Consider the following 23,614-nt stretch of genomic DNA (forward strand, 5'->3'; position numbering starts at 1 on the left):
GATGACTTGTTCGATCAGTTACAAGGTGCTTGTGTCTTCTCTAAGATTGACTTGAGATCCGGTTATCATCAATTGAAAATACGGGCAACGGATGTGCAAAAGACTGCTTTTCGAACTAGGTATGGGCATTACAAATTTGTAGTAATGTCTTTTGTTCTTACGAATGCCCCTGCTGCTTTCACGATCTTGATGAACGGGATTTTTAAGCCATATCTGGATCTATTTATGATCGTATTTATTGATGATATATTGGTATACTCAAAGAGCAAGAAGGAACATGAAGAGCATTTGAGAATGGTATTGGAAATGTTGAGGGAGAAAAAGCTTTATGCCAAATTCTTCAAGTGTGAGTTTTGGCTAGATGCAGTGTCCTCCTTGGGGCATGTGGTTTCTAAGGATGGGGTGATGGTAGATCCTTCTAAGATTGAGACAGTGAAGAATTGGGCAAGACCTACTAATGTGTCAAAAATAAGGAGCTTTGTCGGTTTAGCTAGCTACTATCATCGATTTGTCAAGGGATTCTTTTCCATTGCTTCCCAATTGACGAACTTGACTAAGCAGAATGTTCCATTTGTATGGTCGTACGAATGTGAGGAAAGCTTTCAGAAACTCAAGACTTTGTTGACTACTGCACCAATTCTCACCTTACCCGTGGAAGGTAAGAATTTCATTGTCTATTGTGATGCATCCTATTCGGGTTTGGGTGCAGTGCTAATGCAATAGAAGAATGTAATTGCTTATGCTTCGAGGCAATTAAAGGTGCATGAACGTAACTATCTGACCCATGATTTGGAGTTGGCTGCGGTAGTGTTTTCATTAAAGCAATGGAGACATTATTTATATGGGGTTAAGTGTGAGGTCTATACAGATCATCGTAGCCTACAGTATGTCTTTACTCAAAAAGATTTGAATTTGAGACAGAGGAGATGGATGGAACTACTGAAGGACTACGATATCACTATCTTGTATCATCCGGGAAAGGCTAATGTTGTGGCAGACGCCTTAAGTAGAAAGACAGGGAGCATGGGAAGTCTAGCTCACTTGCAAGTCTCTAGACGTCCATTGGCTAGAGAGGTTCAGACTCTGGCTAACGACTTGATGAGGTTAGAAGTAAATGAGAAGGGAGGATTGTTGGCTTGTGTGGAGGCGAGATCTTCTTTTCTTGACAAGGTCAAGGGAAAACAGTTTGATGATGAGAAACTAAGCCGAATTTGGGATATGGTGTTGCGAGGAGAGGCTAAAGAAGCAATAATGGATGAGGAAGGTGTTTTGAGGATTAAGGGAAGGGTATGTGTGCCCCGTGTGGATGATTTGATCCACACTATTCTCACAGAGGCTCATAGTTCAAGGTATTCTGTACATCCTGGTGTAACCAAGATGTATCGTGACCTAAAGCAACACTTTTGGTGGAGTAGAATGAAGCGTGATATTGTTGATTTTATTGCCAAATGTCCAAACTGTCAGCAAGTAAAGTATGAACACCAGAGGCCCGGAGGAACACTTCAGAGAATGTGCATTCCTGTATGGAAGTGGGAAAGGATTGCAATGGATTTCGTGGTTGGTCTTCCAAAGACAATGGGTAAGTATGAATCTATTTGGGTGATTATTATGAATCTATTTGGGTGATTATTGATAGGTTAACTAAGTCTGCTCATTTCATTCCGGTCAAGGTGACCTACAATGCAGAGAAGTTAGCAAAAATCTATATCTCAGAAATTGTTCGGTTGCATGGGGTTCCACTCTCCATCATATAAGATAGAGGTACGCAGTTTACTTTAAGTTTTGGAGAACATTGCATGCTGAATTAGGTACTAGGTTGGACCTTAGTACTGCGTTCCATCCTCAGACCGATGGTCAGTCTGAGCGAACGATTCAAGTGTTGGAGGATATGCTTGGTGCATGTGTGATAGAATTTGGAGGTCATTGGGATAAATTCTTACCCTTAGCAGAGTTCTCATACAACAATAGCTATCACTCAAGTATTGATATGGATCCATTCGAGGCATTTTATGGGAGAAGATGTAGGTGTCCCATTGGTTGGTTTGATGCATTTGAGGTTAGACCTTGGGGTACTGACCTTTTGAGGGACTCATTAGAGAAGGTGAAATCTATTCAAGAAAAGCTTTTAGCGGCTCAAAGCAGACAAAAGGAATATGCAGATCGAAAGGTTAGAGACTTGGAGTTCATGGAGGGTGAGCAAGTCTTGCTGAAGGTTTCGCCCATGAAAGGGGTGATGCGGTTTGGAAAAAGAGGTAAGCTAAGACCAAGGTATATTGGACCATTTGAAGTACTTAAGCGAGTAGGGAAGGTGGCTTATGAATTAGCGTTGCCCCCAGGACTATCCGGAGTGCACCCAGTATTTCATGTGTCCATGTTGAAAAGATACCATGGGGATGGAAACTACATCATTCGTTGGGATTCGGTTCTTCTTGATGAGAATTTGACTTATAAGGAGGAGCCTGTTGCCATTCTAGATAGAGAAATTCGCAGGTTGAGATCAAGGGAGATTGCATCAATCAAAGTTCAATGGAAGAATCGACCAGTCGAAGAAGCCACTTGGGAGAAAGAGGCTTATATGCGAGAAAGATACCCACACCTGTTTACAGATTCAGGTACTCCTTTTCGCCCTTATTTTCCTTCTTGTGATCATTCGGGGATGAACGATGGGTAAATTGGTATCTATTGTAACGACCTGTTTAGTCGTTTTGAGCAGCAGATTTTATTTCTGGAAAAACAGGCTGAGACGACGGAACCCACGACGGACCGTCATGAGCACGACGGACCGTCGAGGGGTCTCGTTTCAAAACACTTAGAAATTCTGAAAAATGGGTACTGAAATTGACTCTCTGAAATTCGTAACGGAATAGCAGGACGGACCGTCACAGGCGTGACGGACCGTCACAGACTCTTCAGAGAATTGAGTCTCTGAACTCTGTGACGGAGCAGCAGGACGGACCGTCGCAGGCACGACGGCCCGTCACAGGCTGCGTAATCCCAGACTGGTTCGGATTTCTGTTAAGTAATTTAAGGGGCGTTTTGGACTATTCCGGCTTTAATTATAAAGTTAGTGGGTTAATGTTAATAAGTCTAATTACTTTGGGGATAAAAGAGGTCACCTTGAGTAAATTGGTGGGTTATTATTGCCATATTTTATTCTTAATTATATGCTAATTAGGGTAAAAGAAAGAGGGTTTGAATAATAAAAAGAAAAGAACAGAAAGAGAGAGAGGGGATCGAACGAGAAAGAGGAGAGACGAGAAGAAGAACAAAGCTTTGGGAACTTGCTTGCTTGATTTCTAATCTTCGGTGGAGGTAGGTTATGGTTTTTATGCTATTCGTAGTAAACTCTTAATAGCGAATGATATGTATTGGGTAGTGTTGTAAACCCTTCTATATGCTTAATTATGTGTTTGCATGTTGTGATTATATAATGGTGATAAAATAAGCATGATGAAGCTATTGAATCCTAAATCTTGAAAAAGAAACCCTAATCTACTTTGTTAATGATGATGCCTTAGTATAAAAGAAGGCTTGATGAACGAAAGTAGTGAGATTAGGGGATCGGGTGCCACGTTCCGGTACCAGGATAGTATATGAGGATCGGAGTGTCACGTTCCGACACCAGGATAGTATATGGATCGGGTGCCACGTTCCGGTACCAGGATAGTATATGAGGATCGGAGTGTCACGTTCCGACACCAGGATAGTATATGAGGAGTGGAGTGTCACGTACAGACACGAGAAGAATAAAGATAATGAATCTTGAAAGATGTTAATATACTCAATCTAATGAACCTAATTCCCAAATGATTATGATGAGGAGGCGTGAGTCCTCATTGATGAGCTTGGTGTTATGATCAAGGGTTATGGTAATTGTAAATGTCGCATGTTGAGTATTGTAGTTGATTTTATGATATTATCTGATATATACTGTTTTCTATTTCGAGTTGGCCGATGATATCTACTCAGTACCTGTGTTTTGTACTGACCCCTACTTGTATGTTTTCTTTTTGATTATTTGTGGAGTGCAGCAAACATACCATCGTCTTCAACTCAACCGCAACTCTAGCCAGTCTTCATTACTCTGGATTTCAGGGTGAGCTAATGCTTCTAGCTTGGACTGGATCTTCCTCTTCATGTCTTGATGCCTTGAAGTTCTGGCATAGACTAGCTATTATTTATGTTTAGTTTCTTAGATACTCTTAGCTTTAGTAATTTGAGGATAGATGTTCTTGTGATGATGATTTCCAGATTTTGGGGATAATAATAGTTGTTGAGTTTTTAGAAGTTATTGAATTGGTTTTTATTAATGAGTTTAAGTCTTCCGCATTACTTTCTGTTGATATTATATTGAAATATTAAGGTTTAGATTGGTTGGTTCGCTCACATAGGAGGGTAAGTGTGGGTGTCAGTCGCAGCCCGATTTGGGTCGTGACACTTCTTGTTTAGAATTTTCTTTTTTTTTTTATAAATTATGAGGACTCCTATTTATAGTTTTAGAATAGAGGAGTTGTGATTGGAATAAGATTCCGTTTAGCCAAACAGATTTAAGTGACATGGCATTTTGGCTTTATGGAGTGGGCTTGTCATCTTTGACAGATATCATGATTCTATTGGCTTTCTTATTTGACTTGGCATGCCATATCATCTGCACACGTGGCGCCAAGATGAGCTCTAGAATGAGATGAGATTGGGTTTAACAAATTGGGTTCATCCAATGCAGCCCAAATCAATTAGTTTAGACTTAAATTAAATCCATATTTATTGGACTTAAATATTTAACTCAATTATATCAATCCACAATATTTATTTGGATTAATAAATTTATGAATTCAATATAATCCGAATCATTTTATAAATTTATATTAAATAAATTTTAAATGATTACAAATGCCCCCTGCTTCAAGTCTTGTCGAGATATTTTATCTTTTAGAGACTAGGCTTGCAGCATTAACCGGTTACTAAATTCACCTTAGTTAAAAATGAATTATAATTGAATTAAAAATCTATATCCTACTCAATTTCATATTCCTATATATAGTTTATTGCCCAAACCAAAAAGAAATCATAATTCAATCAGGAATTGTAATCCTACTCAATTTCATGTTCATATATATGTTTTATTGCCCAAGCCAAAAAGAAATTGTAATTGAACTACGAATTGTAATCCTACTCAATTTCATATTCATATTACGTTTTATTGCCCAAGCCAAAAAGAAATTGTAATTGAACTAGGGATTGTAATCCTACTCAATTTCATATTCATATATATGTTTTATTGCCCAAGCCAAAAAGAAATTGTAATTTAACTGAGAGAATGATTTTATCCCACCACATGACATCTATAAATAGATACATTGTCTCCATAGTTTTATCTTCAATTACAGATTCTGAGCCTACGACAAAAAAGGCATACTCAAGGGAACTTTTCTTTTTTTTTCGTCACTTTTTTACAGCTTGACATGTCTGTCGTAGAAAATTCATATCTCATTGTAAAAAATTGAAATCATGAACCGTTTGATTTTTCAGAAACTAGACTTTTAGATCTCTAACATACCCGAAATTCAAAATTTAATACCTTCAGAATATTTGAAGTTAGCTCTAGATTCTGTCATGCTAAAAATTCGTCACTTTTTTTACAGCCTGACATGTTCGTCATTGAAAATTCATATCTCATTGTAGAAAAATCAAAATCATGAACCATTTAATTTTTTAAAAACTAGACTTTTCGATCTCTAACATATCCAAAATTCAAAATTTAATACCTTCTGAATCTTTCTAGATGAGTTTTTGAAGTTAGCTCTAGATTCTGTCATGCTAAAAATTCGTCACTTTTTTACAGCCTGACATGTTCGTCGTAGAAAATTCATATCTCATTGTAGAATAAACAAAATCATGAACCGTTTGATTTTCACAAACTAGACTTTTCGATCTCTAACATATCAAAAATTCAAAATTTAATACCTTCAGAATCTTTCTAGATGATTTTTTTGAAGTTAGCTCTAGATTCTGCCATGCTAAAAATTTTCAGATTTGTGTGGCTTACTAAAAATCTCGTGTCTTGACGTAGGAACAACGAAATCACAATCCACTTGGTGATTTAGAACTAGAAATAAAGTTATATAACACATCCAAGATTCAAGATTTAATACCTTTCTCGTCTCGAACATCTTGACAGGTAACAATCTCTCCTTTACTTGTATTTCCTTCTCTCTCTTTTTTTGTAGATCAGCTAAAGAAATTTTATATTTTGTGGAGGCTACATAATAAAAGGATTTATCACATAAAAATGTGCTTAACGTTCATGCCTTAACAAAATAAGTAAATAATACTATCAAGGTGTTCCATGGCCCCGAATGCTTAACCAACTTGCAGTTTTTACTAGAATACCGTGTAACGCTCCCCCCTTGAAAATAACCTCAAGGTGTTACAAGGTTCCGAATGTTTAACTATGAAGCTTTACTAGAATACCGTGTAATGCTCCCGCCTTGAAAATAACCTCAAGGTTTTACAAGGTCCCGAATGCTTAACCAACTTGAAGCTTTACTAGAATACCATGTAACGCTCCCGCCTTGAAGATAACCTCAAGGTGTTAAAAGTTCCCTAATGCTTAACCATGAAGCTTTACTAAAATACCGTGTAACGCTCCCACCTTGAAAATAAATTCAAGGTGTTACAAGGTCCCAAATGCTTGACCAACTTGAAGCTTTAATAGGATACCATGTAACGCTCCCGCCTTGAAGATAACCTCAAGGTGTTACAAGGACCTGAATGTTTGACCAACTTGAGACAGGATAAACCCCTGAAAAGACCAGTTTAAGGTGCAAAGGAACAAATATTGTCCACCTTAAGGCATGGAAATTTAAAGATCCTTTTAAAGATAAATCCATCGGAACTCTACCTTAAGGTGCAAAGGGACAAGTTTGCCCACCTTAAGGCATAGAAATTTAAAGATTCGTTGAAGGATAAATTCGCAACAAAGCTAGATTATGGTGAAAAGGGACATATATCGTCCACCTTAAGGCATGAAAAATTAAAAAGATTATTTTAAGTATACATCCGTGAAAAGTCCTAGCTTAAGGTGCAAAGGGACAAGTTTGTCCACCTTGAAACATAGAAATTCAAAGATCTATTGAGGGATAATCCGCAACAAAGCTAGCTTAAGGTGCAAAGGGACAAATCTCGCGCACCTTTAGGCATGGAATTCAATTACATACACATTTGGAGACTTCTACTTATATACTTGAAGTCTTACCTTCATACTTGGAGTATTTGAATACTTCAACCTGTATACTTAGAGAATTTGGATACTTCAAATAATAAACTCGAAGAATATAAAGACTCCAATTTGCATACTTGATCTAATTTAAAGACTTCCACCGTACTAATAAGAGATTCATATTTTATAAGGGTTTTCCCCTTCCATAGACCCAATACTTCGTGCAAGTCTTAAGTTTGATGAGACAAAAGATAAAAATAAAATATATATCGCTTTGACTTTCATGCAATAGATGAAGTGGGAATATTTTTTTGACACTCATGCAACTAAACTTAGAATATGGTTCTAAGCGCCTACGTACCTCAATAAAGAGGATCAAGTCACAACGCAGTTCTGGGGATTTGAGTGATTTTTTATTGTGGTTGTGCCGTACACAGTTTATACTCTTGCGGGCCAGGAGTGACTTGCAGTTTAGGCTCGTACCTTAAGAAGCATCATCTTCCTTCAAGGATAGTATCTCTTTAGAAATTTGGCATTAATAAGACCGATCCTTAAGCCATCAGCATCAACAAGCTTATAAGCACCATTTGAATATGATTCTTGTATGACATATGGTCCATCCCACTTTGAGGTAAATTTTCCCCCAGACTTGTGCGAAGTAATGATTGGTCTTCTTACCGCGAGAACTTGATCTCCAACTTGAAAGCACCTCAAGCGAACCTTCTTATTAAAAGCACGAGATAGACGAGCTTGATAACATTCAAGGTTTTGTTAGGCTTCTAACCTCTTTTCATCAAGTGCTTCTAACTCATCAAGATGCAATCGAGCATTTTCTTCCTCAGTGAGCCCTTCTTGAATAACAAGTCTTAAGGAGGGTATTTGACGCTCGAGTGGCAGGACTGCTTCAACTCCAAAAGCAAGTGAATATGGTGTTGCTTGAGTTGGTGTGCGATATGTTGTCCTATATGCCCACAAAGCTTCTTCCATTCTTTCATGCCAATCCCGTTTGGATTTGGAGACAACTTTCTTAAGCAGGTTGCATAGAGTCTTATTGAATGCTTCAGCAAGACCATTAGCGGCAGCATGATACATAGAAGATTTACGCTGCTTAAAGTCAAAAAGATCACAAATCTTGTTCATTAACTTGTTATCAAATGGTTTGCCATTGTCTGTTACTATATAGCGAGGGATGCCAAAGCGATAGATAGTATTTACTCAGATAAAATTTGCAACATTCTCTTTCTTCACCTCTTTAAGAGCGACAGCTTCAGCCCATTTTGAAAAGTAATCAGTTGCAGCCAAGATGTACAAGTGTCCACCAGAAGACTTTGGTAATGTTCCTGCAATATCCAGTCCCCAAGCGTCAAATGGCCAAGATGCGATGGTTGGGTGCAATACTTCGGGTGGCTGATGAATGAAATTCGCATGAAATTGACAAGCATCGCATTTCCTGGCATAATATAAGCATTCTTTCACCATGGTTGGCGGGTAATACCCCATCCTCTTTATGTGAAAATGAAGTTTTTGTCAAGATTGATGTGATCCACATAATCCTGAGTGTGCTTCTTGCAGAGCTTGAATCGCTTCTTCCTCTACCAAACATCGTAATAACATACCCTTAAATGATCTTCTATATAATGTATCCTTGTAGTAAAGGAAACGAGGTGCACGACGACGTATGTCAGTTCTTCTTCTTGGATTTTCTGGAAGTATCCCATAACATAGGTAGTCAATGATGGGTTGTATCCAATATTCCTTCGCAGCTTCAACAATGGCAAGGATATGATCAAGTTTATTTTCAATATATTCTTCCTCATTTGATGGTGGTACTATCCATTTTTGACAGACAGTTACTTGTGTTTGATTAGGAAGGGTTAGCGTTGAAGATAGAGTAGCCAATGCATCAGCTTTCTTATTCTCTGTTCGACCCACATGTTCAAGGGTTACATCCCCAAGCCATCTTATCAACTTGTGAGCATAATCATGATAAGGTCGCAATTCAGGCTCTTTTACCTCATAACTTCCTAAGAGCGGATTAATCACCAATTGAGAGTCACCAAAGACCTGTAAATGTAATTGTTTCATGTCAACGGCCATTTCAAGTCCAACTATCAGTGCTTGATATTCAGCGACATTATTGGAGCAACATTGTTTTAGAGTAAAAGAGAATGGTAGATCTCTTCATGTGAAGTGATGAATACCACGCCAGCACCAGCTCCGTCGCGATGTGCAACCCCGTCAAAGTACATTTTCCAAGGAGGTTGAACTTCAATCAACATCGCATCTTCATCAGGAAACTCATCAGTTAACTCCCAATCATTTGATATAGGATGGTCTGCTAAGAAATCCGCTAGTGCTTGTCCCTTCACGGATTTTGAGGGATGTACACAATCTCAAATTGTTGGAATTGGAGGTACCATCTTGCTAGTCGGTCACTAAGAACAGGTTTTGACATAATAAACTTGATGGATTTGCTCTAGAAATAAGGCGGACAACATGAGCTTGAAAATAATGCTTCATCTTTTGAATTAAGAAGACTAGTGCCAAGCATAACTTTTCAATTGGCGAATAATTTAGCTCATTTGGCGTCATCGTTCTACTTAGGTAATAAAGAACATTTTCTTTGCCTTTACTATTCTCTTGAGCTAACAGGGCTCCTACATACCTTTCTTGTGCTGTAATGTAGAGTATCAATGGTTTTCCAGGTATAGGGGCTGCAAAAACCGGAGGTTTCGCTAGATACGATTTGATACTTTTATAGGCTTCGCTACATGTTTGGTCCCAATTAAAAGGAGCACCTTTCTTCATGAGATGACTGAATGGTTGACATCTCCTCGCTAAATTTGAGATGAACCTTCTCAAGTAGGCTAACTTTCCTTGGAGACTTTTTAACTCATGAATATCTCGAGGTTCAGGCATCTTTGATATTGCATCGACTTTGGCTTGATCAATTTCAATTCCTCGATGTCTCACAATAAAGCCAAGGAACTTGCCGGAAGTAACTCCGAAGGCACATTTCAATGGATTCATCCTTAGTTGATATCTTCGGAGTAACTCAAACACCATCCTTATGTCTTTCAAATGATCACCCCGCTTCCTCGACTTTACTACCAAATCATCAACATAACATTCAACATTTTTATGGAGCAAGTAAAAGATATTTTGCATAGCCCTTTGATATGTAGCGCCAGCATTCTTTAAACAAAATGGCATCACTTTGTAGCAATAAATAGCTTTTGGAGTGTGAAATGCAGTGACTTCTTCATCTTTTGGTGACATGCGGATTTGATTATATCCAGAAGAACCATCTATGAACGACATTGCCTCATAACCAGTGGTGGCATCAATCATCAACTCTAGAATGGGAAGAGGAAACTCATCTTTAGGGCATTCATCATTGAGATCTCTAAAGTCAACGCAAACTCAAATTTGACCATTCTTCTTCCTCACAGGAACAATACTTGAAATCCATGTAGGATATTTGACCTCACGAATAAAGTCTGCCTCAATGAGTTGTTAACTTCATTTTCTATCAACGGAATCAAGTCTGGTCTAAAACGTCTTTGAGCATGTTTAATTGAACGAGAACCATTTTTGACTGCCAATTAATGGACCGCTACTCTAGGATTCAACCCAGGCATTTCTTTGTAACTCCAAGCGAATACATCTCTATATTCTTTGAATATATTCATGTAAGCGACTTTTTCATCAATTTCTAGAAATTCACTCAAGTAAGTTGGCTTCGGATCTTCATCAGTGCCAAGGTTAACTTCCTTCAAAAAATCTATTGTGATCTTTACTCCTTCTTCAAGTTCGGGTGGAGCATATTTAGCATCTTCCTCTTCCACAGGATCATTGTCATTGACTGATATATGACAACACTAGACAATATCTTCTACCTCTTTCTCAATCTTCTTTTGAGGCAAAGAATCGTACTCATTTTGGATTGTAATGTGATTTGAGAAACCTACACTTTCTTCATCTTCCTCGCGCTCTTTGGTGTAAACCACAGTATGAAGCTTTGCCTTGAGTTCCTCTTTACAGGAAACCATAATTTCCACTCGTCGCCTCATCCTAGAAGGAATCAAACTTCTGAGATCCTTTCAAATCAAATGTGAAGTAGGCTTTGTAACTTTCAAATAACATCTCAGGTTCTTGTTATTCATCTTCAAAGGACCTAACCTCTCAAACACAAAAATTCTTGTTGTCGCTTCACCAAGTCGATCAAAGACAGAAGGCCTTTTATTGGGAGTAGTGACGTCATCTTCAAAAGTTATATGATTATTACTGGCCCTTCTTATAGAAATGCAAATTGGTGGCGGTTGGATATAACCTAGGCCTTCACGCGCTTTCCTAGTTGTATCTTCTAATGGGAGTTTCCCTAGCGCTGATGGCTCGCTAGGGTTGTATCCTGCCTTCACAAATAACTTGTAGGCATTGGAATCAAAACCTTCTCTTGTGCGCTTTGTAGGGAGAGCCATATCTAGAACTTGATCTTGAACGACTGACTTTTCTGGCAACTTTGCAGACAAGTTTATTGCATCAATCCTTCTGATAGGAAGAGATAGCCCTCTTAATGCATTTTCTTCAAGGTTAGATGGTTGATCTTGTTTTTTTCTCTTTTGGAACATAGCAAATCCTAGAAGTCTGCTTCTTCTTTGAAGACAGAATCTTCCCTTCATTAAGAATGGGAAAAGAGTCTTTAGTGTCAATTTTCACCTTTTCGATAGCTGCATCAATTCTTTTACTTACGATATTATCAATCTTGATTGATTTGACATCATTGGATTTGACCCCTTTAACAACATAACTTCTCATATAGAATTTCGCATCCGCAAAGTGTGTCTCCACTTCGGTGAAAGGATTATCATCTGCAACTATCTTTCTTTCAATTCCACCTTCAAGATATTTCAAACATTGATAGTAAGAAGATGAGACAATTCTATTCTCATGTACCCAAGGCCTACCAAGTAATATGTTGTATGAAGTCTTTGCATCAATCACATACATCCATGCACTTGATCGCAAATCTCCCATGTGGATCTCTAATTTAATAGAGCCTATGGACCTCTTCCCGCCTTGATTAAATCCTTGTATCAACAGACGACTTTCACTTAGTTCCCCAGTCGTCATGCCAAGTTCCTTCAATGTGTGGATAGGCAAAATGTTGACTCCAGATCCTTCATCTATTAAGATTCTATTTATCTTCTTCTCTAGCACATGACCCACCATATACAAAGGACGATTGTGTAGTGTTTCACAAAATAGAATATCGTTATCCGTAAATGTGATTTTAGTATCACAGACATGTGCTTCTTGGGAAGAAAGTACAATAGATTTTTCAGAAGATGAAAGAGACATCATTTCTGAGATTTCCCTTGTTTCTTTTTCTTCTTCCCCAGGAGACACTTTTGGTGAGGATTCACTCGTTGTTCCTTCTTTTACAGTAGGAGGCACCTTCATTGTTTGTCCTTTATCCACATTGAAACATGATGCCTCTACATTGCCTTGAGTAGACTTTGTATCGAACGAGCTTGGCAAGAATTCCTCTAGAGTCACAAGACGTCGAGGATTTTGGTAGTGATGCACTTCAACCTTTGCCCTTTTGTGGCGCTTGATTGATTTTTGCTTCTCTGATTTCTTCACCATTTTGCCTCTAACCGGTTGCTCGGACAATTCTTTTCGTAAGCTTGACTTGTTGCGTCTTCGCCTAGTTACAAGAATCCAACCCTCATCACCATCTATGTCAACATCCTATTTCTACTGGCTTTTCTTTATGCTTTTCAGAGATATACATTTTGATTGGATCCAATGACCCAAACGTGATAGAAATATGGTTAGAACTAGCCTTCTCATCACAAGGATAAATTTATTTTCGTTTACCAATCGCATCACTCTATCCTTAAAGACAAAACTTTTTTCAAGAGGATGACTCACAAGTCTGTGATACTTGCAATAATTTGGGTCATCAGTTTTTCCAGCTTCATTGGGTCGCTTACTCTCTAGCAAGTCAATGAGATTTAAATCAAGCAATTCATCAAAAATTTCAGAAACGTCAGAATCCAAGAAGGGATACTTTTTCCCTTGCATCTCCCTTAGTGTCGACTTTTGATTTGAACGTGCTTGGAAAGTCATTCTCACATTTTGTTTTACGCCCTCATTCGTGGTGAACTTTACGGGTGATACATTTACACTCATGGATTCTTTGTTGTCATTTCTGGGAAGAAACTTGCTCCATCTCTTGGGTTCCTGCTTGTCCCTTCCTTTGCGAGGATCATGGACAATATTCATATCTTTTCCGGCAGATGACATGCTCAACTCCATATCATGAGCGCGAGTAGCTAAATCCTCAAAAGATTTTGGTTTTATTCTGCAAGATATAAAGAAACTCCTAGTGCATTCCTTGAATACACATTTCGATTGCAGAAGCTTCACTAAGCCTTCCCTTGCAATTTAGGCTCGCGTTCCTCCATCGATTTATGAAATCTATGACCGATTCGTCCTTCCTTTGACGAGTATTCGTGAGTTCTACCATGATCTTCGTGCGCCTTGTGCTATAGAAGCGATTGAGAAACTCATGTTCTAGTTGCTCCCAACTATCAATAGAGTTAGGTTCGAGATCTGTGTACCAATCAAAGGCATTTCCTTTTAGAGAGCGGACAAATTGTTTGACAAGATAGTCTCCATATGTTCCAGCATTATTACATGTCTCCACTAAATGCGCGACATGTTGTTTTGGATTTCCTTTTCCCTCAAATTGTTGAAATTTGGGAGGTTCATAACCAGCAGACATTTTAAAGTTATCAATCCTAGCAGTGTATGTCTTAGCGTACATATGAGAAGACTTGGTGGAGACTTCATACTTATCTTTGATAGTTCCTTCAATAAACTCCTTCTAGCGATCGAGTGGGATCATTCCTTCAGAAGAAACTGGCATTTCTTTAACAAACGGGGCTTTCTTAGCAGGATCTTCGATTTCTTGAACTTCAATGCCCTTTCAAGTGCATGGCTCGCATCTCCATCTATAAGTCCTTCTATCCTGTCCATCAACTTGTCAATTCGTGATTCTTGGTGTTGTACATGCGTCGTCAATCCTTCAACCAACTTCGTCAGATTTGCGAGTTGTTCCTCAGGAGATGAAGCAGCAGTCACTATCGTTTGCATGATCATCAAAGTTGCAGGAGAGTAACATGGATTGTCGCGTAAGTTAATTTTTAGTGGACTCATGTTACGTGATATACGTGGAAATGATTCCTAAGTTGAATCACAGTTCTCCCTTGTGGTAGAGTTCTTGGAACCAGATTGCTCAAGTAGAGACAATGTCTTCTTGACCTTTTCAGCAACACTACTTCCTCCTTCTAAATCATTTGTGGAGGAACTTGCTCCTTTTGGAGTCGAAGACCCAAAAACAGGAGTTGACATAGGCGACACTTGAAGTGTTTGTTGTCCTAGTGTAGCAGCCTTGCATCTCGTAACAGCTCCAAAACTTCCAAAGGTAACACCAAGGATGTCTTCAACTTCAGTAGAGAACTTGGAGCTAGTGACCTTAGAGGTGGTTGATCGAGAGTTGTTGTTCATGTTGTTCATGGAAGTCATCTTGATATTCTTAGACGTTTAAAAAATTGAGATGAGAGGTAGAGATTGTCCCACTGGGCGTGCCAATTTGTTTGCAACAAATTTTAAACATATGGAAAATAAACAAACCATACAAATAAAATATGAAGAAACGTGATTTTATTCATCAAGATTATGAGTAAAAATTTGTTCCTCCCTTGATTCTACTCCCTAAGATGATTTATCCATGATCCGAGGGCCGTTAGTGGAGTATTTCTCGAACTAGGATAATTTAGATTTGACCCATATATATGAATAATCCATCAATTTGTGGAGTGTTCGAGATCTTGATCTCTTTGTGGATTTTTTGAGATGTCTTTTAAAGGAATTTAGTACCCTTTATATAGGCATAAACTAGGGTTTAGGGTTGATTAACCTCCAAGAATCCTTATCTGAGTTGAACACAATTTGTACAGTCCCAACTCGAATTGAACGCATCTTGTAGAGTCCTACAAAATTTCAATGTCCACAAATGCCCCCTGCTTCAAGGCTTGACGGAGTGTAGACTTGTGAAACTCAAAGACGAGGCTTGAAGTACTCATTCTTCCACCTTTGTAGCTTCAGATTTTCAGATTTAATTTGAGAGAGAAAAGATGAAGGGCAGATTTGGTCCCACTGGGCGTGCCAATTTTTATGGACAATAAAATTCGCGTCGAGAAAACAATAATCAAGAACGAAAAATTATAGCAACAATCAATTTTATTATTTCAAATGCGAGTGTTACAATCTCTATAATTCCTCTGAATTCTCCTTTTCAAATATAAATTCAAGGGCTTTAAAACTTGTTCTTGAATTCGGTGGTCTTGATCTTTATCGTTCTTGAACTTGAATGCTTGAATTCTTAAACTTGTAGCTTTGTAGAGAATTGAATGGCGTTTGTACCACGAAGTTTCTCTAGCTTCTTGTTTAGAATTTTCTTTTTTCTTCTGAATTATGAGGACCCCTATTTATAGTTTTAGAATAGAGGAGTTGCGATTGGAATAAGATTCCGTTCAGCCAATCAGATTTAAGTGACATGGCATTTGGGCTTTATAGAGTGGGCTTGTCATCTTTGACACATGTCATGATTCTATTGGCTTTCTTATTTGACTTGGCATGCCACATCATCTGCACACGTGGCGCCAAGATGGGCTCTAGAACGAGATGAGATTGGGTTTAACAAATTGGGTTCATCCAATGTAGCCCAAATCAATTAATTTAGACTTTAATTAAATCCATATTTATTGGACTTAAATATTTAACTCAATTATATCAATCCACAATATTTATTTGAATTAATATATTTATGAATTCAATATAATCCGAATCATTTTATAAATTTATATTTAATAAATTTTAAATGATTACAGAAACAATTAAGAAAAAATTATTAAAGTTAAATTTTATTTTCTAAACTATAAGTTAGTAGAAAATACATTCGTTGTGATACTCTTTTCTGTCACTATATTAATATCATATGTAACGTACATGATTGAGCCTAAGCCTTTATGATACTTCGTCGCTCTATTGATACCCTATAGGTATCATATATGATTGAACTCTTTTTTAAAAAAATTAAATAAGAAACAATTAAGAGAAAATTATTAAAGTCACAATCTTATTTATTAAACTCTAATAAATTAGTAAAATATATATTTTATATTTTTTTCTCTTTCCGCAATATTTTTTAAAAAAATACAGCTAAATTATGACTCCTTTTAAAATTATTTTTAAATTAAAATATTGAAAAATTGAAGCATACCCTAATATTATCATGACAATATGTTGTTATACCGTAATGATATTGTGGATGATTGAATCATCTCATCGAAAGACAGAAGGAAACTTCAATGAAAACACTTCTCAATTACTCGTTGATACCACTAGAGTATATTATACTTTGACGGTATCAAGGAGGAAGAACTAGTCCTTCAATGAAGACACTGCTCGATTACTTTTTGATACCATCAAAGTGTATTCATACTCTTCAATGATATTAGAGAGAGAGAGAAAAAAAATGGCTAGTGTGTAAATTATATGATACTTTAAAATTAAAAAGGGGGTCAGGGGTAGCTTGGCAGTGTTAAAAAAAAGACATGTGTCTTAGGTGTCCAATTTTAAGGGGTCTTATTTTTAATAATAGTAGGTTATAAGTTATTAATTTTTAACAAATATTGAATACTATTTGTAGAAAAAGTAAAATTTTCACGAAAATAAAGGAATAATTACAAGAAATTTAACATATGTAGCGTACTATATCTCATGAAAAATAATTTAAAATAATAATGGTTATATAGCAACTGAAAACTAGAAGAAATATAAAAGTTATTAACAATTCAAGTTTAAGATCCCGTTTGATTTTTGCTTTAGGCCACTAATATACTTGAGCCGCTCCTGAAGGGGGTATGAATGTAAAAAAAGTTAAAATTGTTACTTAAATTGTTAAATTAATAATTCATTACTGATAAATAAGTAACTCTTTTTTAATTTTGAATTATCAATTTCAAATCAATTTTGAATAGTCCAAGTGCAAAAGTGTAACGACCTGTTAGTCGTTTTGAGCAGTAGAGTTTATTTCTGGTAATAACTGTCTGGGTCAACGGATCCCACGACGGACCGTCAAGGGGGTCTCGTTCCAAAACACTTAGATTCTAAAAATTTGGGTACTGAGAACAACTCTCTGAACTTCGCGACGACATGGCAGGACGGACCATCGTGGGCACGACGGACCGTCACAAACCCTTTAGTGAAATTTAGTCTCTGAACTTTGTGACGGAAGCAGCAGGACGGACCGCCGCAGGCACGACGGGCCGTCACGGACTGCGTAAACTTGATTGTGTCGGATTTCTGTTAAAAGTTTTTAAGGGGCGTTTTGGATTATTCCTGCTTATGATTATAAAGTTAGTGGTTTAATGTTATTAATTCAATTACTTGGGTCTTAAAGGACACAACCTTGGAATAAATAGTGGGTTACTTTTACCATCTTTTTATACTTAATTATATGGTAATTAGGGTAAAAAAAAAGAGTTTGAATAAGGAAAAATAGAAAGAACAGAAAAGAGGGAGAATGAACGATCGAGAGAGGGAGAAACGAAGAGGAAAGCATTGGAGAAGCAGATTTCTTGATCACGATTCTTCGGTGGAGGTAGGTTATGGTTTATTCTATTTCATAGTAAACTCTTAATAGTGAATGATATGTGTAGGGTAGTATTATCAAGTCTTCTATATACTTAATTGTGTGCTTGCATGATGTGATTATGTAATTTTGATGAATTAGCTTGATGAGACTGTTGGATCTTAAACCTTAAAACCTCTTTGTTAATGATGATGCCTTGGTATAAAAGAAGGCTTGATGAACTAAAAGAATGAGGTTAATGGATCGGGTGTCACGTTCCGACACCAGGATAGTAATAGTGGATCGGGTGTCACGTTCCGACACCAGGATAGTATTAATGGATCGGGTGTCACGTTCCGACACCAGGATAGTAGTAGTGGATCGGGTGTCACGTTCCGACACCAGGATAGTATTAATGGATCGGGTGTCATGTTCCGACACCAGGATAGTAGTAGTGGATCGGATGTCACGTACCGACACCAGGATAGTAAAGAGAATGAATCTTGAATTATGCTAATATACTCAGATTTAATGAACCTGTTTCCCAAATGAGTATGGTGTGGAGGCTTGGGTCCTCATAGATGTGCTTGGGTTGTGCCCAATGGTTATGGTACTTGTTGTTGTCACCTGTTAAGTGTTATGGTTGATTTTATTTTATTATTTGATATATATTGCTCTCTATTCTGAGTTGGCCGATGATGCCTACTCAGTACTTGTGTTTTGTACTGACCCCTACTTGTATGTTTCCTCTTTGTTATTTGTGGAGTGAAGCAAACGTACCGTCGTCTTCTACTCAACCGCAACTCTAGCAAGTCTTCATCACGTCAGATTTCAGGGTGAGCTATTGTTCCTAGGTCGGACTGGATTTTCTCACATTCATGTCTTGATGTCCTTGAAGTTCGGACAAGGACTATCTCTTTTATTTGTTTTAGTTTCCTAGACACTCTTAGATTTAGTAATTTGAGGATAGAATGTTCTTGTGATGATGACTACCAGATTTTGGGGATAATAATAAGTTTTGAGTTTTAGAAGTCATTTATTTATTTCGTTAATGAGTTGTAAGTCTTCCGCATTATTTTCTGTTTATTATGATTGAATTGTTGGGGTTTAGATTGGTTGGTTCGCTCACATAGGAGGTTAAGTGTGGGTGCCACTCGCGGCTCATTTTTGGTCGTGACATACTTGGTATCAGAGCATTAGGGTTCGTTGGTCTCATCACACAAGAACGAGTCTAGTAGAGTCTTAAGGAACGGTAGGGGGACACCTTTACTTTTCTTTGAGAGGCTATAAGACTTTAGGAAAATTTCATTCCTTCTTTCTTTCGTGCTATTACTTGGATCCAATTGGTATCTAGGTGATACAAATTGGTATCTGACCATGTTCACTCTATTTCGCAAATGGTTAGAACTAGAGCAACAACTACGCCAGCACCAACACCGGCAAGACAAGATGCGTCTGAACCAGCCACTGAGGCTGTAGCTCGAAGAGGAGCAGTGGCAAGATGCCGTGGTAGGGGTCGCGGGAGGACTTCATCTAGAGGAAGAGGACAAGCACCTGGCCCAGCTAGTACTAGGGCGGTGACTCCTCCACCGACTGAGGAAGTATTAAGAGAGGGTGGGGAAAGGGATGATGAACAAGTGCAGAATGAGGGATTACCACCCCAACCTACCCCAGAAATGATTAACCAGGTTCTTGCTTATCTTAGCGGGTTATCCGATCAAGGCCAAACGCCTCCAGTGTTTTCTGCACCAGCACCTCAGGTTCCGGGAGTACAACATGCAGCTGCTGTGGCTCCCCGCATGGATGCCTCATTGGAAATAGGCACGTTTCCTCGATTGACTACAGGTCCTATAATGACGAATGATCAGCACGAACTTTTCACTAAGTTCTTGAAATTGAAACCTCCAGTCTTCAAGGGTGCTGAATCTGAGGATGCCTATGATTTTCTGGTTGATTATCATGAGTTGCTACATAAGATGGGCATAGTGGAACGATTCGGTGTTGAGTTTGTAACCTATCAGTTTCAGGGAAATGCCAAAATATGGTGGCGATCGTATGTTGAGTGTCAATCAGCACAGGCACCACCCCTGACTTGGGCATCATTCTCTAGCTTGTTTATGGAAAAGTATATACCCCGGACTTTGAGGGATAGGAAGAGAGATGAGTTCCTGAGCCTAGAGCAAGGTAGGATGTCGGTTACTGCGTATGAGGCTAAGTTTCGGGCATTATCCAGGTATGCCACCCAGCTTTGCTTCATTCCACAAGAGCGGATTCGACGTTTTGTGAAGGGATTGAGGTCATACTTGCATATTCCAGCCTTAGAGGTAGCTACTGCAGCAAAATCCTTTCAGGAGGTGGTAGATTTTGTGATAGAAGTGGAGGGAGTGAAGCCAGACGACTTCACCATGACATCAACACCTAAGAAGTTTCGTAAGGGAGGCGAGTTTAATGGTTCTTACTCCAGAGGGCAGGGTTCAGGAGGTTACCCAGCCCGACCTATTCAGTCTTCACTGCAGGTTGTAGCTGGGGGTCCACCGCAGACCGGTCAACACTTCCCTGAGTTTCGGGGTTATCCCCAGACTCCGTCATTCTCACAGAGACCTATGCTTGAATCTAGATAGTGTTATGGATGTGGAGAGATCGGACATATTAGGAGGTTTTGTCCCAAACAGAGTTACAGAACCCCAATAGTTAGAGGTAGAGGTGGTCATGGGAGAGGCCGCCATTCTGGAGCACGCGTTGGTCAAGGTAATGGTGGTCAACAAACCAACCGGGGTGGCGGGAATGCCGGAGCGACTGCAGCACAACATGGTAGGGGCAACAGATAGACAGGCTATAGGGCCCATTGTTATGCTTTCCCTGGGAGGTCTGAAGCGGAGACATCTGATGCTGTTATCACAGGTAATCTTTTGGTCTGTGATTGCATTGCTTCTGTATTGTTTGATCCTGGATCTACATTTTCATATGTATCTTCCTCATTTGCTACTGGTCTTAATTTACATTGTGAATTGCTTGACATACCTATTCGTGTTTCTACTCCGGTGAGTGAGGCTGTGATAGTTGAAAAGGTGTATAAGTCTTGTCTTGTGACTTTTGTGGGGAGAAATACTCATGTAGACTTGGTTATCTTAGAAATGGTTGACTTCGATGTAATTCTGGGTATGACTTGGCTGTCTCCAAATTTTACAATCTTAGACTGTAATGCTAAAACTGTAAGGTTGTCCAAGCCTGGGACAGATCCGTTAATGTGGGAGGGTGACTACACTTCCACTCCATTTTGTATTATCTCCTTTCTTCGTGCTAAGAGAATGGTTAGTAAGGGTTGTTTAGCTTTCTTGGCACACCTCAGGGATGATACTACTCAAGTACCTTCAATTGAGTCGGTTTCGATAGTCCGTGAGTTTCATGATGTGTTTCCTGCAGAACTTCCTGGTATGCCACCGGATAGGGATATTGATTTCTGTATTGACCTGGAGCCGGGTACTCGCCCCATTTCCATAACCCCCCTTAATACAATGGCTCCCGCTGAGTTAAGAGAGTTAAAGGCCCAACTTCAAGAGTTGTTAAGCAAAGGCTTCATTATACCAAGTGCATCTCCTTGGGGTGCTCCTGTGTTGTTTGTGAAGAAGAAGGATGGAAGTTTTCGGATGTGCATAGACTACAGGCAACTGAATAAGGTAACTGTTAAGAACAAGTATCCTCTTACTCGCATCGATGATTTGTTCGATCAGTTACAAGGTGCTCTTACCTTCTCAAAAATCGATTTGAGATCTGGTTATCATCAATTGAAAATACGGGCAACGGATGTGCCAAAGACTGCTTTTCGGACCAGGTATAGACATTATGAGTTCTTAGTAATGTCTTTTGGGCTTACGAATTCCCCTGCTGCGTTCATGAGCTTGATGAACGGGATTTTTAAGCCATATCTGGACCTCTTTGTCATTGTATTCATCGATGATATACTGGTATACTCAAAGAGCAGGAAAGAACATGAGGAGCACTTGAGAATGGTATTGGAAATGTTGAGGGAGAAAAAGCTTTATGCCAAATTCTCCAAGTGTGAGTTGTGGCTAGATTCAGTGTCCTTCTTGGGGCATGTGGTTTCTAAGGATGAAGTGATGGTGGATCCTTCCAAGATCGAAGCAGTGAAGAATTGGGTAAGACCTACTAATGTTACAGAAGTAAGGAGCTTTGTCGGTTTAGCTAGCTACTACCGTCGATTTGTAAAGGGATTTTCTTATGTTGCTTCCCAATTGGCAAACTTGACTAAGCAGAGTGTTTCGTTTGTATGGTCGGACGAGTGTGAAGAAAGCTTTCAGAAGCTCAAGACCTTGTTGACTACTGCACCAATTCTTACCCTGCCAGTGGAAGGTAAGAATTTCATTGTTTATTGTGATGCATCCTATTCTTGTTTGGGTGCAGTGCTAATGCAAGAGAAGAATGTAATTTCTTATGCTTCGAGGCAATTAAAGGTGCATGAACGTAATTATCCGACCCACGATTTGGAGTTGGCTGCGGTAGTGTTTGCATTAAAGCAATGGACACATTATCTATATGGGGTTAAGTGTGAAGTCTATACAGATCATCGTAGTTTACAGTATGTCTTTACTCAGAAAGGTTTGAATTTGAGACAGAGGAGGTGGATGGAACTACTGAAGGACTATGATATCACTATCTTGTATCATCCGGGAAAAGCTAACGTTGTGGCAGATGCGTTAAGTAGAAAAGCAGGGAACATGAGAAGTCTAGCTCACTTGCAGGTTTCTAGACGCCCATTGGCTAGAGAGGTTCAGACTCTGGCTAATTACTTTATGAGACTAAAAGTAAATGAGAAGGGAGGATTTTTGGCCTATGTGGAGGAAAAATCTTCCTTTCTTGACAAGATTAAGGAGAAGAAATTTACTGATGAGAAACTGATCCGGATTCGAGATAAGGTATTGCAAGGAGAGGCTAAAGAAGCAAAAATCGATGAGGAAGGTGTTTTGAGGATTAAGGGAAGGGTATGTGTACCCCGTGTCGATGATTTGATTCACACCATTCTTACAGAGGCTCATAGTTCAAGGTATTCTATACATCCCGGTGCAACCAAGATGTATCGCGACTTAAAGCAACATTTTTGGTGGAGTAGGATGAAGCGTGACATTGTTGATTTTGTTGCCCAATGCCCGAATTGTCAGCAGGTAAAGTATGAACACCAGAGGCCTGGAGGGACACTTCAGAGAATGCCCATTCCTGAATGGAAGTGGGAGAGAATTGCAATGGACTTCGTGGTTGGTTTTCCAAAGACAATGGGTAAGTATGACTCCATTTGGGTAATTGTTTATAGGTTAACTAAGTCTGCTCACTTCATTCCGGTTAAGGTGACTTACAATGCAGAGAAGTTAGCCAAACTTTACATCTGAGAAATTGTTCGATTGCATGGAGTTCCACTTTCCATCATATCAGATAGAGGTACACAGTTTACTTCTAAGTTTTGGAAAAAATTGCATGTTGAATTAGGTACTAGGTTGGACCTTAGTACTGCATTTCACCCTCAGACCGATGGTCAATCTGAGCGAACGATTTAGGTGTTGGAAGATATGCTTCGTGCATGTGTGATAGAATTTGGTGGTCATTGGGATAACTTCTTACCCTTAGCAGAGTTCTCATACAATAATAGCTATCACTCAAGTATTGATATGGCTCCA

At 38.8% G+C, this 23,614-nt stretch overlaps 2 protein-coding genes across 2 annotated transcripts; both read right to left on the minus strand.

The window, feature by feature from the left end:
- Positions 1-7,990: 7,990 nt before the first annotated feature.
- LOC138348944 (uncharacterized) lies at positions 7,991-8,698 on the minus strand. Its single transcript, XM_069298552.1, has 2 exons — positions 8,468-8,698; positions 7,991-8,323 (listed from the first exon to the last, which is right to left on the minus strand). Exons 1-2 carry the CDS (start codon positions 8,696-8,698, stop codon positions 7,991-7,993), a joined length of 564 nt encoding a protein of 187 aa, XP_069154653.1.
- A 48-nt stretch (positions 8,699-8,746) lies between these two features.
- Positions 8,747-14,012, minus strand: LOC138348945 (uncharacterized). Its single transcript, XM_069298553.1, has 9 exons — positions 13,633-14,012; positions 13,170-13,589; positions 11,939-12,929; positions 11,402-11,895; positions 11,187-11,293; positions 10,853-11,084; positions 9,836-10,625; positions 9,421-9,582; positions 8,747-9,283 (listed from the first exon to the last, which is right to left on the minus strand). The coding sequence occupies exons 1-9, from the start codon at positions 14,010-14,012 to the stop codon at positions 8,747-8,749; spliced, it is 4,113 nt and encodes a 1,370-aa protein (XP_069154654.1).
- Between the last annotated feature and the right edge of the window lie 9,602 nt (positions 14,013-23,614).

The sequence above is a fragment of the Solanum lycopersicum genome, chromosome 5 (assembly GCF_036512215.1).
Source record: "Solanum lycopersicum chromosome 5, SLM_r2.1".
Taxonomy (NCBI): domain Eukaryota; kingdom Viridiplantae; phylum Streptophyta; class Magnoliopsida; order Solanales; family Solanaceae; genus Solanum; species Solanum lycopersicum.